At 38.2% G+C, this 14,851-nt stretch overlaps 1 protein-coding gene across 5 annotated transcripts in view; it reads right to left on the minus strand.

Moving 5' to 3' along the window:
* LOC149851543 (uncharacterized) overlaps positions 1–2,974 on the minus strand; it is a 156,431-nt gene extending 153,457 nt beyond the window's left edge. For all 5 annotated transcript variants that reach the window (XM_090001270.1, XM_090001263.1, XM_090001255.1 and 2 more), the window contains exons 1-2: positions 2,584–2,974; positions 1,387–1,561 (exon numbers count right to left, since the gene is read on the minus strand). In XM_090001270.1, coding sequence (XP_089857396.1) covers positions 1,387–1,561; positions 2,584–2,771 — 363 coding nt within the window. In that variant the 5' untranslated portion in view covers positions 2,772–2,974. The remainder of the gene's footprint in view (positions 1–1,386; positions 1,562–2,583) is intronic.
* Between the last annotated feature and the right edge of the window lie 11,877 nt (positions 2,975–14,851).

Here is a 14,851-nt window from a genome sequence, read left to right on the forward strand (position 1 = left end):
AACTGCAAGAGCTTCATGAACTTGACTAATATCAGTACCATGACTGGACCATTCCTCCTGACCTAATTGTTGCTTAGTTATTATTGCTTATTTGTATGTGTGCATACCCTTTAAGAAAGACTACGCTACTATTGATCATGACAATATTTACAATTCTTGGGAAGGGGACAAATGCATCAAATCACATCAAACTAAATTTTCAAATGCCCATATGAAATAAGAAACCCAAACTTAAACATTCAACATTTTTGTGCACTAGGTGATTTCCTCTTTTAAAAACAACTCTTTCGTGTTCTTTTTTTCTTAAATAGTTTTTTGCTTCCAGCAAAAGCATTTTTGTTAACGAGAAATACAAGAATGTTTCTTTAAATAGTATTTCTGGGAAGCCATTTTGCTTATTTCTTGATTCCCACCAGGTCAGACACCAGTTACTTGTTTCCTTGCTAATGCACGCTTTCACAAGATAAGGGTCAAAGAAGCAACAAGAAAGGATAAGAAACAAAGGCTTCTTATCTATGTGATTAAGATGGAGATGAGGAAATTTTATCTATCATGTCCATAAGTGGATTGGAGAACAAAGCTGCAAACAGATAGGAGAACAAAACCAATATGCACTTTCTAGATTGATGCTTCTTTGCCAAAGTCCAAAACACTAATTCTACCCAAGCTGATACATAACCAAGATGCAATTAGAAAAAGGCTTCACATCGGTCTAGTGTCACAGGGAAAGTCCTTCAGATATTGTAACTAGTTGCCTCTTGTCCAGCCTGCCTATGTTTTATCTTTGGGTTTTACTCCTATCAAAATGAAAGGAGTCCACTTCTTATGAGTTGAAAAAAGGCTGATCATAGTTTTTCAAAATATCCTCCTGTCATCCAGTTCAGGATTTATAAGGAGATTTGACAGCCCCAAAAACAAAACAAAACAAGTATGGTTAGCCTTTGCAAAAAGGAATGGTTACCCAAAGGGAAACTAACCAGCACCCACTGAAAGATCATATGATGCTAAGGAAAAGAAATAATGAACCACCTGAGTCAAGAACCATCAAAGAATGTATTATTTTTCAAAGCAACAAGACAATAATCAAGCTGTCCATAATTTCAGATATTCCCGATTCTCTTAGTCTACCACAAGGAGAGGGAAACAGTGACCTGGAATCCTGGATCAATAAATTCAGCTAGACCATGGTGGACATCGCAGTTTGAATAATGACATCATTCAAACGTGACATAGCAACCAGAAGTTATCTATTGATACCACAACAGGCACATCAAGAAGGAAAATGAAAGTATAAATAATTCTTACAGAGCATCATAATCCTGTAATATTGGGTAACATTTGAAATTTATCTTTAAATAAATGAGTACCTTTTAACATTTCATCTACCTGTAAATCATTCAGATGTTTGCAAAGATCATGATAGTATGTCACGATGCCACTGACAAGAAGAAAAAAGCGATTCAGAAAATCTGAACATGATTCATGAAGCTCGTCATCAATAGTGGCCATTTCTATGTTCCCTTCAACCTTTCTCTCCAAGTCATCCGGATTATCGAAGTACCTAGTGCATTCCAGATTCAATTTTCAAGATTAAAATAAGAAGAAAACTTACTGAACCAGCATTAAATAATTTCAACTGCAGGCAGGGCTTGAATTTCATTGACAAAAGTGGTATCATTTCGTCCAATGCCCTGATGTAAAACCAAGATAGCAGATTGCATGTAAATAAACAGTTGCTCAAACCTACTCGATTAAATTTTTTCTAGAATTTACTTTATTTGAATACTTTTGACATTTTAACCAAGGATAAGATAGTGTAATGCGACCTGTTTGTTTAACCCAATATACGTACATCTACGCAAGTCTAGAACCCTACCTGCCTAAAGGAGTATAAGTAAAACGAAATGATTAACCAAAAATACTCAATTCGAAAATGCTAACAGAAAAGGTGGAACGTGCATAAATTACCTCATCTGTTTGCATTTTTAAGCTTCTCCGTTCAAGACGAAGACGGGATGGGGGGAATGGAATTATATAGTAAATAAGACGAAGAAAATAAATAGTCATACGAGACTAAATTTGGTCAAACTATATGAAAAACAAACCCGCATATAGAGATTCATTTTTTAAAGCATACAACTAAAAGAAGTCAAATTAAACAATAACTCCATATCAAACAAGGTAAACCTTGAGTGCATTTCGTCATTTATTAGCACTTCTAGTTTTGTACTTCAATATGAAACGAGATAGGGACGAGGGGTGGAATTGCTAGGGAAATACGTGCCAATTGGAAAGGAGTAAAATTTTACTAAACCGTATTCAAAACTCATTCAAACATACCTAATTTCTAGTCATTTTACTCAAGCAATACGCAAAACAAAACCCTGGATAGCCGATTATGTGTAAACCAACCGATCAGGCCAAGATTGCTTGAATAACAAAGTTTCTAGGAATAAAAAGCGGTTCAGCTCCCGTAAGTTTCACCGTTCAGTCGTCAAATAAGTTTGTAAACCAATGAAGGATCAAGAAACGAGAATCTCTATCGGATTTCGTCATGGATCAATGACCGATTGAAATTCTTACTTGAGATCGAACAAAACCGGTTGGAAACGGCGATTAGAGAACTCCGGAGGCATCGATCGGGACAAGAGGAGGAGTTCGGAGATTAGGGTTTGAGCGCGGCTCGCGAAGTTCAGGAGCTCGGACGAAGTGTCGCCGAGATCCTCCCCGTTCACGGCACCGTCGTCGTCGTCGTCGTCGGAAGAAGCCATCTCAGAACCAGAGAGAGAATTACGACGCAACAGAGAGTTGACGCCCTGGGGTCTCGAGGGTTTCCCGTGCTTCGCTTTTTAGTGCTTAGCTTTTTAGCGCTCCAATTTCTGGCACCGCCACCACCACTGGAGAGACGTAAGAAACGTCCCCGGACGATCGATCGCCATCTTTGCGCCAAAAATTTTAATGACGCGTTGGCGCCGTAGGCCGTTTTATGAGGGCGCGAATTACGATTCGATCGGATGGAACTGAAATGCATTAGATTCGAGGCGTTAAGGTCGCAGCGGCAGCAAATGGATCGGATATGGTTGGATATCCGTTCGAGCCCGATATATTACTTCCGGATTTGGATCCTTAAAGATCCGAATCTGCATACGGATCTGATTCGAATTTGTTCAATCAAATTACTTTTGTATTCAGGTCGGAATCGGAACAGTATTTTGAGCCGAATCTGGAATTGATCCAAATCCAAAATCCTATCAGGTTGCATTTTTTACATGCAAATAACTTGTTTTTCTTCTATTTTTCCCGAATCCAGTATTACCACTTGTATTTTGGACTCAGATTCAACTTTACTTCATCGGATCTTATTTGGATCTACTGTATGCATTTTGGATTCAGGTTTGAATTCAGACCTGGAATGATCCGGCCTGAATCCAACCCGTGAGCACACTCGCTGGTAGGGGTATAAATGGATCAGATACGGTTAGTTGTTGAACCCGGGTCTGACTCCTTGTTTCTAATATATGGACCTTAACAGAGGATCCAATTGCAAATTCAGATCGGATTTGGATTACATGACCGGACTTTATTGAACTTTGGATTCAGAATGACAACTTTTTGTCAAATCCGCATCAGTCCCGGATCAAACCCAAGATGTTTTCACTGTTTGCCTATAAAACCCAGTTTTTTACTTTTTTAATTATCGTATTCAGTGTGATCACGTCATTGCCGTGGATTAAATGAAAAAGTGCAACTGGAGTGTTGTACGATCGTAGAATGTCATTGCGGTTGAAGGAAAAGTTTTATAGGACGACAATTAGGTACGCTTTATTATATGGTACGGAATGCTGGGCTGCAAAGAGACATCATATTCAAAAAATGAGTGTAGCTGAGATGCGTATGCTTCAATGGATGTGTGAAAATACAACAAAAGATAAAATTTGAAACGAGGATATACGTAAGAAGGTAGGCGTTGCATCCATTGAAAATAAGATGAGAGAAAATCGTTTACGGTAGTTTGGGCATATTCGGCGAAGGCCTAATGATGCTCCAGCTAGAAGGATGGAGAAATGACAAAATATATTAGTTAAAAGAGGTTGGGGTAGGCCTAAGAAGACTTGGATGGAGATGATAGGAAAGGATATGAATGCTTTGAACCTCACCGAGGACATGGCATTGGATAGAAATGATTGGAGGAGAAGGATTCATGTGGAGGACCAATAATGATTTTCTTTTTTGGTTCATATCGCCGACCCCAATTGTTTTGGGATGAAGGCGTAGTTGTTGTTGTGTGATCACGTCAAATTCATATCCATAATCAACACTGGTGTGTCAGATTCATTTTGGATATATTGCGTTGATTCCGATTCAGATCTACTATAATTTGGTCTGTATCTGACCCATTTGCAGCCCCAGTCGATGGTAGAAATCTGGCTGGGTACGGACAGACGGTTGAGTAGACATGTAAAATGGATCAGGCTTAGATAAGATTCATATTGGACATAATCGTTTCTTGCTTGTTTGGGTTCGGTGTTGGATAAAAAATCCTTCACCTATTCCGGATATGGCTAGCTATATGCCCTACGGTCTTGTCAAATACGGTGTCGGATTTGGATTCTCACTCGAGAGTACATGGTTTCCTTTGCCAAATCCAACTAAACGGATTTATATTCAGTCATGTACAACCCAAACCCGAACTATTGACATCCCTAGTTGGGTTCATGTTGTTTTACATGGCCATTTGGTTAATGGGGTTCAATCAGGATCAACTCCGAATTGTTGGATCGATTTGGATATGGTGCAGATCTATGACCTGTCCCATCAGGAATCTGGATCCAATAAAGACTTTTAATACGTACATTATGCAGTATGTATTGTATAAACATGTATATAAATTGCAAATGTATGTGTTGGACACTTTGTATCCATGTTTAACAGTGACACTCAATGTTCAGGTAGCTTATAATAAATAAAAGTAATGTAATTTCAACAAAAAAATTATAATAACTTTATTGAAGTCCTTTGTGAAAAAGAAATTTTGTTAGGTAGTACTATAAATTTGAAAAAAGAAGAGGAGGGAGAGAGAAACATCTTGTTGTTATCATTGCCGACGAAAGCTTAAATCTATTAGATAGAGGCGACGTGCCAATTTACAATGGTTGACAACGGAAGAACTAAACACCCGCCATTTTCACATGCGTACTTCCAATTAGGGGTGGCAAAATCTGACACCACCCGCCAACCCGACCGGTCGGGTTCGGGTTTGGCTTAAACGGGTTTGTATCGTAAACGGGTCGACCAGCCTAACCCATTTATTAAATGGGTTGGGTTCGTGTTAGGGGTATGCCAACCCGGCTGACCCGTTTAATAAACGGGTTAGGTAGGCGGGTCAACCCGTTTATCTGAACCCGACCCGCCAACCCGTTTACCCGAACCCGACCCGTCAACCGGCCCGCTAACCCGTTTACTCGACCCGACCCGTTTATTAAACGGGTTAACCGTGTCGGGTCGGGTTACCCGTTTAATAAATGGGTCGGGTTCGTGTTTGCCACAGCTGACCCGACCTGATTCCCACCCCTACCTCCAATGAAAGATGGATTAACCACATTGCAAATATCGACATTGATGGTCATTCATTTCAAGGTACGCATATCCTACCTAATGCTACTCATTGCTTCTAAAAACATTTTGTGCAATGCATTCAAACCTCGTTATAACACCTCAAAATTTTATCAAAAAAATTTATTTTTTTTAAATGCAAACACAACGGAATAATATATTGAAAATTGATTCAAACTCTAGGTAGGTTACAATAACACATCAACACACAATTGTATTTAAATAACTTAATTAAAAAAATTATTTCACACAAGTATTCAAAAAAATTGAAAGTTTATAGGTTTGAACAAAAATCCAAAATAAAATTGAATCCCCCGAAAAAAGAACAGTGATGATTTGTCTGACACCGCCAAACAACCTGTCATCATGCCAACTCATATATTATTTATAAAATTTTAAAGTAGGGAGCATTAATCTATAGCCCCAATAAGTTACACTTTACAACATAAACATAAAAAGAATCCAATTACAAGAGATATACACTGATCTATGTTAAGAAAATTAATCAATCGTGCAACACAAAGGCATAGACATAAGTACATTTCACATTTTTATAACTAAGTCACGCTCAGAGGTAATATTCATGATAAGAATTTTATTGTGTCAATGTTCATAGGTAAATACATAATTTATAATAAACCCTATATGCATTTACAATATATATATATATATATATATTGATGTTAGTGTGTCAATATTCTAATATTTTATTTATTTTCTTTACCTTAAGGGGTAAACACTTAGTCTTTTTAACTTTGATTCAACCAAGTCAATGGGTATATATTATGTCATGTGATTATTAGTCACATTGATTACAAGAATCTGCAAATTCCTTTCAAAGTTTTTTATAGAGTAGATTTGTGACCGAGAAAACTCTTAGTGATCCATACAGAATCGGTTCGTATTTTACAGAGATTCAGGATATATTACCTAGTTCACACAGTAATTTAGCCCTGTACGACTGACGACTAGAGACCAGTGGAGACGCCTAGCCCTTGGAAGTAAGAAATGATAGACTAGTCGAGTGTACCATCACCCTCCCCAAGGTGGCCCTAGGTTTGAATGGGTCATTAAGTGTTATTTAAATTTAGACTCATAAATTAATTTCAAGTGCCCTCAGCACACAGACTCATTTGCCCAAGCTCCACTCAAGGATGTTTTCATAATACAAGGTCATTTTTTAACTCATTGAAACAACTCGCAATATGAACCCCAACTCTAGGCAACTTTAAGCACAACCTTTTTGAGATATCTATATGATTATGGGCTTGTCCTTTTAAGTCTTTTCATTTTCTATTGCTCAATAAGCACCTGTGGGTTTCACTAAAATCGGGCCCACTCACAAGCCTTTCACATACCCTACACCACATATTTAAAACATAATTTTATAAACACACCACTGATGCATTAATATTAGGGGTGGCAATTGGGTCGGGTTGGTGGGTCGTGTCGGTGGGTTAGCATACCTCAACACGAGCCTGACCCATTTATTAAATGTGTCGGCTATGACAAACACAAACCCGACCCATTTATTAAACGGTTAATCCGACCCGACACGGTTAACTCGTTTAATAAACGAGTCGGTCGGGTAAACGTGTTGGCGGGTCAGGTTCAGGTAAATGGGTTGACCCGCCCGCCTAACCCGTTTATTAAACGGGTCAGCCGGGTTGGCGGGTTGGCATACCCCTAACACGAACCCGACCCGTTTAATAAACGGGTTAGGCGTGTCGACCTGTTTATGACACGAACCCGTTTAAGCCAAACCCGAACCCGGCTAAGAAGCGGGTTGGCGGGTCATGTCAGATTTTGCCACCCTTAATTAATATGTAATGGTGCATTTCATATACAAATTTTACCTTATTAGGTTCTCACTCAGCATGCTATAGTTTTTAATATATGCATGTCACTTTATATTGTTACTATGCTACATACTGACATGCATACAAGTCACCATACTATTACATAGTGACACTACATTCATACATGTTGCACATCAATATTGCATACATCGTTCACATTGAAACAAGGCAGACATGTGATATATTTTTTCCTGCCCTAGGGACAAATTGTGCATAATTTTATCAGCTATTATAGGGTCTGCTACTATTAATAGACAATGAGTATGACTTCCCTGGTTTTTCTATTGATACCCTTGCATTTTAGCTTTCAAGCAAGACAAACCACGTATCCAAATTTTTTACATGTCAAAAGATAAAATTTTTTGGGGTACAAACTATTTTGCAGACAACACTGGCGAATTCAGAAATCAAATTTGGGTCTATGTCTCATAGATTTCAAGACAAATCAGCCCACACACCAAATTAGAATTTCTCAATTTTTCTATAAGTCCCCACACGTGTTAGCTTGCAAACATAGCAAACCTTGTGTTGAAATTCATTACTATTAATTATGGATTGTTTTTTAGACAGCATAGATCTTGTTTTGCATAATATAACTTTTTTTGCAAGTGTCATTTAGATTTTGGTATTAATTAGTAATGAATCAGCATTCAGGGCTTTTATTGTGGGTTTATCTACGTGTTAACCAACACATATTAAAATTTGTGCCTAAGATCATAAAAATTCAATTTACTAGATTTTTTGTGAAAATATCAATCAAGTCTTCTCAACAAACAGAGCAAAAATTTTATCCCTTTTTGTAGTGAATAGACCTTCTTATCCGCGAGGCTTTTGAACCAATCCTTTGGTCCAGAATACTTCATTTATGTATAAAAGTTGCCCATGAAAGGAATTCGTCATTTGATTTATGATTCAGGAGAAATGTGTCTTTCTTTAAGTCTCGTTCAATGAAAAATGTGAAGCAAGTATGTTTCAAGTGCAAGAACCACACACAGGCATTCAACCACCTATTCAACACAAATCTTAATTTTAAATGAAGGTACATGTTAGATGACATGTAATTCAACTTGAAAATAACATCACACACGCTCATTTACATCAAATCTAACCAATTAAACTCCCAAAGACCTATTTCTCATGCTTCAATTTTCCAAAACACATATTTTGCCAACACAATTTCTCTTGTTAACCATGCTCACAGCCATATGATCATACTACATATTAAATATATATTAAGTAGACAAGATTTAACATGTTGATACAATTTAGATCTAGCCACAATCAAGGGTTAAAAGACATTTTTTCAGTCATGGATTTTTAAAACCAATATTTTTGTCAAAACTTATGAGTAAACCATCTCTTAAATACTAATTATGGTTTAATATGCATGGTCATACCAAATGACATGATAACAACATTGTAAATGCATCTACTCATGCCTACAAAAAATCATATTTAGTCTATTAGATTTCCCCAAAACTAGTTTTCTTGTTTATGATTAAAAAAACATTTTCTTTGAAAAATGGTTAAGAAACCCCAACTAACCCATTAGATGATTATATCCAACTTTGATCTTTGATTTAATCATGTTCATAAGTTTGATCCATGGTAATATTAGATTTTAGAACAAATCCAGTGCATACCACATGTAAGAATGGCAGTGGACCGAGGGAAAATGGAGCCCTGCCTCGCCTCGTTTGGACGGGGGATGGAGGGCATGAAACGAGGATGGAGACGAGGATGAAGGTTAAAGTTCATCCCTGTGCGGGGATGGACCGACACTTTCCCCTGCCCCATCCCTGCCCCACCCTATATTACTAAAAGACCCTGAATCAAAAAATAAAATCTTACTAACCCTAATATTGTGTTTTATCCATCGTAGCCATCATCGTCGCCTCTTTCCCTTCCCCATCTGCATTCTCGCTGGAGTCGGGCCGTCACCGACCACTGTTGGCCGACAACATCTCTCTTTCCTTTCTTCCTTCTTCCCTCACTCTCTATTGTCGCCCTGTGCCGCTATCGTGAGCCTCGTTTGTGGTGCCACCTCCTCTCTCTTCTCTCTTTTTTTCCCCTTGTTTGTGGCCTCGCTGAAGCAACATCATTGCTGACACCTTCAACCGACACCTCTCCTCACATTCTTCTCTTTCCCTTTCGTCCGAACATCGGCCATCATTGACGCCCCTCCTCTTCCCATCTTCCTCACCTTCCTTTTTTTCTTCCTCTTCCTTCTTCTTCTCCCCTCTCTGACCTGTCGCCGCATTCCCCGCTGTCTGAGCATCAACTAGAGGCAACCACCACCCATTGCAGTCGATCACTGTGTTGGCCACCCTTGCCATTGCATTTCTTTGCGTATCCACCACCGACGCTGGGATTTTTTGTAAGCCACTACCCCTATCCATAATCCATATGGTCATTCTGCATTTATCACAACCTGGATTCTTTTCAAGAAAACGGGGACGAGGCAGGGCGGGGATGGGGGATGAGGCGGGGGTGGGGACAAAGATGGAGCGGGGGTGGAGGTCCAAAGTCTCCCCTACCACGGGGGTGGACCGGGGATAAAGGTTAAATTTTAGAGATGGGGCGGGGGTGGAGACCTTGTCCCCCGCCCCGCCCCGGTCCACTGCCATCCTTAACCACATGCATCCGGATTCCATATATGTTTATGTAATAAGCTGCAGCTACCTTATAGAAGGTCTTGTTGTAGCATCGGTCTTTGTTTTTCAGTTTCACACTCGATAGCAACGTCTCTAAGCTCCAGCTATCTTCCTTCAAGATGTAGACATAATGGTAGCTAGACTGGCTTCTTGATGGTGAAGAAAGTTCAAAAAAAGGTAAAAGGGTAGGGTGCCCCTCTTGGGGTCCCCCTTTATGGATCTTTGGACTGAGCCAAAGTTTTCATAATCTCTCTCAAGACTTACTTTCAATTTGTATATTTAACAAAAAAAACACTTAACAATTGTTGACTTTTTAAATTTCTAAACTTTACGAATTTCAGCGACTACCGTACTTACTATTTTATTTGTCCTAACCTCTTTGACTTGACAAATTCTACTAAGGATGAGAATGGAGGAGACGTTCCACCTAGTTGCTCCCTATAGGTGTATAATATATATTATATATTATTAATTTTTATATATTAAGCTACATATAGTACTTTATTTTTAGATCTTAATCAAGTAAGTAGGGGTGCCTCGTGTGGGTCCCTCTACTTGCTTTGTTGGTCATATGAGTCCAACTCAAACTCATGGCCCTCTTGTTAAGACTTGCCTTCTTATTGTTTTGGTAAGTTTTGACAATCTTTTTTTTTTTCTTATGGGATTTCAAAAGAATTAAGGTTTTTGGTAAGTAGTATCCAGCCGAGGGGGTGTGGGCCCACCTAAGGGGCAACCCATCCACTTGGTTTGGTTTACTTAATTAAAAATTTAATTAAGATTTATTTATTTAGCTAAAATCTCAAATTTTCAAATTAGATTTTTGAACCAATTTAGACCTTGCATTTCATACAAAATCCAAATCCCATGAAATTTCAAACTTAATATGGATCAAACTCCAATTACTAAGTCCAAATTCAAATTCTATTTAAATTATGATTTGCATGAATTTAACCCTAAGTTAAATTTGAATCTCAATATAACTTTAGTTGGAATTCCAATTCAAGTGGGATTAATTTTTTGAATTAATAAACACAATTAATTTTCATCACAATATATACTTGAATGAATAAAAATCCTTAAGTTAGACATAAAAATCATTTTTATTTATTGAAATAATTATAAAAAAATTACAGCGTATGACATGTCATTCATGACATTCCACTCGTTGAGTGTAGAAGATAGTTGTGCCATCAATGAGCCATTTACGGTGGATGAAATTAAGAATGCAATATAGAGCTTGCTGAAAGGTAAAACTCCCATACTGGATGGATTTTCAATTAAATTCTTAAAGGAAGGTTGGGACTTTGTTAAGAATGACCTATGTGGCCAAATTCTCCTTCAATGATAAGCTTCTTGGCGCATTGAGTAGATCACTACTCATTCTCATCCCTAAAGATCTGCATGTTCAAGATCATTTATAAGATCTTAACTTCTAGGATCAAGTCGATTATTGGGTCACTTATATCAGACTCACTAAGGTGCTTTCATCACGGGAAGAAGTTTACTTGACTCATACATATTGGCCTATAAAGCAATCCACTCAACCAGGGCCTCTGATAAGAGTTTGTTTGTTTTGAAAATTGACTTGGAAAAAACTTTTAACTCTCTTGATTAGTGCTTTTTTATTGAATTGGGTGCGCAATGTATGAGGTTTGGTGTTAAATGGCACTCTTGGATAGAAAGTCTACTCTCTTCATCCTCTATTTCGGTGTCTATAAATGTGTGCAAGGGAGATTTCTTCATGACAAAGAGGGGTTTGTGTCAAGGAGACCCACCCTCACACATTCTCTTTATAATGGCAATGGAGACTGATTCAGTTATGCTTTCTTATGCAGAAGCCCAGCGAAAGTTTCATGGTTGAAGGATTTCGCAAACAGTATCCCTTTATCGTCTGCTTTTTGTGGATGACCTTTTGGTATTTAGAGGCTATAAATCAAGTCACTTTGGGTAATTCTTAGATGTTTTGCAAACATCTCTGGACTGTGTATGAATGAAGCCAAAGGTCAATTGGTGGTGTTCAATGATCTCACTGGGCATTTGCATCAAATGGCATCAACCATCTTTGAATGTAATTCAGGCTCCCCACTGATGAAATATCTTGGACTTCCCTTATATTTGGGAGTTTTAAGGGGATTACGCTGGAGTAACTTGGAAGACCGTTATATGGAGAAGGCCCAGTCATGTGCTAAGTGATTATTGTCAAAGGAGTGACACATAAATTTTGTATGATTCAATACTTCACCAATGGTAATGCACTATTTGCATGTTTTTAGCTAGATTACCAAAAAAGGTTGAGAAATGTCTAGCATATATCTTCTAAATATTCATTTGAAATGGTTAACTAGGCCACAATCTCCCAATCACTTGATTTGGGTGGCCTAAGAATTCATAACCTCAAGAGATTTAACAAGGCACTTATTGCAAAATGGTTATGAAAAAATTGCGAGGGAGAATTGTGGTCATCTTAAAGGACAAATATGATGCCATTGGTCGGCCCTCCAATTGGTATGAAAATCATAAATGGAGGAAAGGCTCTGTGATTTGGAGAGAGGGTGTTGCGTCTTCTCCCCCGAACACGCACTGTAGCTACAGTGCGTGTTGGGGGGGGGGGGGGGGAGAGAGAGGACATACAACCTGCCCTGATTTGGAAGGGTTGGGTGTCGATTCTACCTGATTTTTGCAAATATGTTCGAGTATTGGTAAGTGATGACATCACCACCCTCTTTGGGCAAGATTGGTGGTGGGGAGATGGTAGGTTAAGGGATGCCTTTCCTAAGTTGTATGTTGTAACAAGGGGGGAAAGTTCTTGTTGGTCAACTGCTCCTCCGCCGCTCCCTGCCTCCCCTCCCACCGCTTCACTTCCATACCAGTTGTGAGAGGCGTACTCCTCAGAGGCGAAGCGCAGGCTCAACGCCTCGCTTCACCTCATCGCATTTAACAACCTTGATTGGGACATAGTCTTAAGAAGGTCTCCATCAGACTTGGTTTGTCAATAATGATTGAGTCTCATGGCATAATTGTTACACTTCTCACTTGGGCAACAAGAAGATACACCAAGGTGGGTGTTAGTTACCAATGGGGAATTTGTGGTTTTTTATATAAAGCTTTGCACTTCTCGATGACACAATGGCTCCCTAAAAAGGCGATATGGGGGATGGTCTCCCCCTTAGGGGTTCTCTCGTGGGATGGCAAATCCTATGCGAGAAGCTCAACACAGAAAGTAGACTCAAAAGGAGAAGCTTCTCCCTTGCAAGCTGATGTATTTTATGTATATGTGCGGAAAAAACACCTTCACACTTGTTTTGGCAGTATTGTTTTATGAGTATGTTGAAACGTGCAATGGGGTACTTAAAATTTAATTGGGATGAATTGTGCTTTCCTCGAGACACCTTGGTAGCATCTCACATGAATAAAAAAAGATAAGCGTTAGAAGTTCATGGCTTGGAAGTTAATCTGGTCAGAGCATAACCATCACATATTTAGAGGCGTATTCAGCGACTAACCTCTACCCACAAGCAGGCATATGACGGGAGCTTGCCTCCTCACCATATACCGGGGGTAAGTACTGGCCTAATTGCATTAGCTCAAAACTTTTATAGTTTTATACTCACTTTTGCCACCCCCTAGTCTCTGATTGGCTAATAACGGGCCTCACAAAAGGCAACCCAGGGGAGGTGCCACCCACTATCCAACCTTTGCCTCATCCTGCTTAACTAAATTGAATCTAAATATTTATAATTAATTTAATAAACATAAAAAATTATTTGCATCTCACACTATCTTATGATTTATGTATATACCCAAAATAATTTAATCTAAATAATCAATAAAGAATTGTTTACTCAATCAATTTAAGCAATTAATTAAATAGATAATTATACATCTCCATGTATATCCTATATGCACAAATAATATTATTATCTTTCAAATTAAATTGCTTTTGCATTAAATGTCATGCACATAAAATTTAGTGACCATTCTAATTCAACACTTGATGCACCACTATCTCGATACATTATGAGCATTAGTACCTCCAGGGGTGTTAATTCACATGTTTTATTTTATATTTTATCTCTGGCTAGTAGAGACACTGACACTAGAGTCAAGAAACCTCCATCAAGTTCTTGTGACTAGCTATGATTGTAGTGTAACTGCTAAATACACGTACGTGGTTGGACTACTAGATCCTTTCAGTTGAGCTCGAAAATCCTCCTAATTCACCATGGTTGAGGAAAATGATCCATTGTCCTTTAAATTTCTTAAATCTTAGATTTTCACCCTCAGAGAGATCCTAATCTTGGATTTTCATCCTTACAGAGAAATTTGTCTAGACTACCTGATATTGAAAATTACCGCTCATAGAAACTACTAAAAATTTTATGGAATTGGTGCTGACGTCGATTCACATTTGACCTACTCGCTCGTCTATCATTTTTTAATGTGACAAACTCAAATTATTAGTGATTTTTTTTATATCCTTTTGAGATCATATTCTCAATGTATGTTATTTTTAAAACAAATACAAAAGGTTGAAAATTTTATAATAATTATACTTTTGGGTCAATACCCATAAAACTTTTATTGCATGTTAAAAATGTATCAACATGCATATACAATATTAACTATAGTTGCAATTAAGCATAGATAGCATGAATTATCAACATGAGACATACATTCAATTATGAATGGATCTCTAGACAATTTTAGAGTCCCAGGTTAGCACTC

This window comes from Nuphar pumila, chromosome 1 (genome assembly GCF_984573655.1).
Source record: "Nuphar pumila chromosome 1, dmNupPumi1.hap1.1, whole genome shotgun sequence".
Classification (NCBI taxonomy): domain Eukaryota; kingdom Viridiplantae; phylum Streptophyta; class Magnoliopsida; order Nymphaeales; family Nymphaeaceae; genus Nuphar; species Nuphar pumila.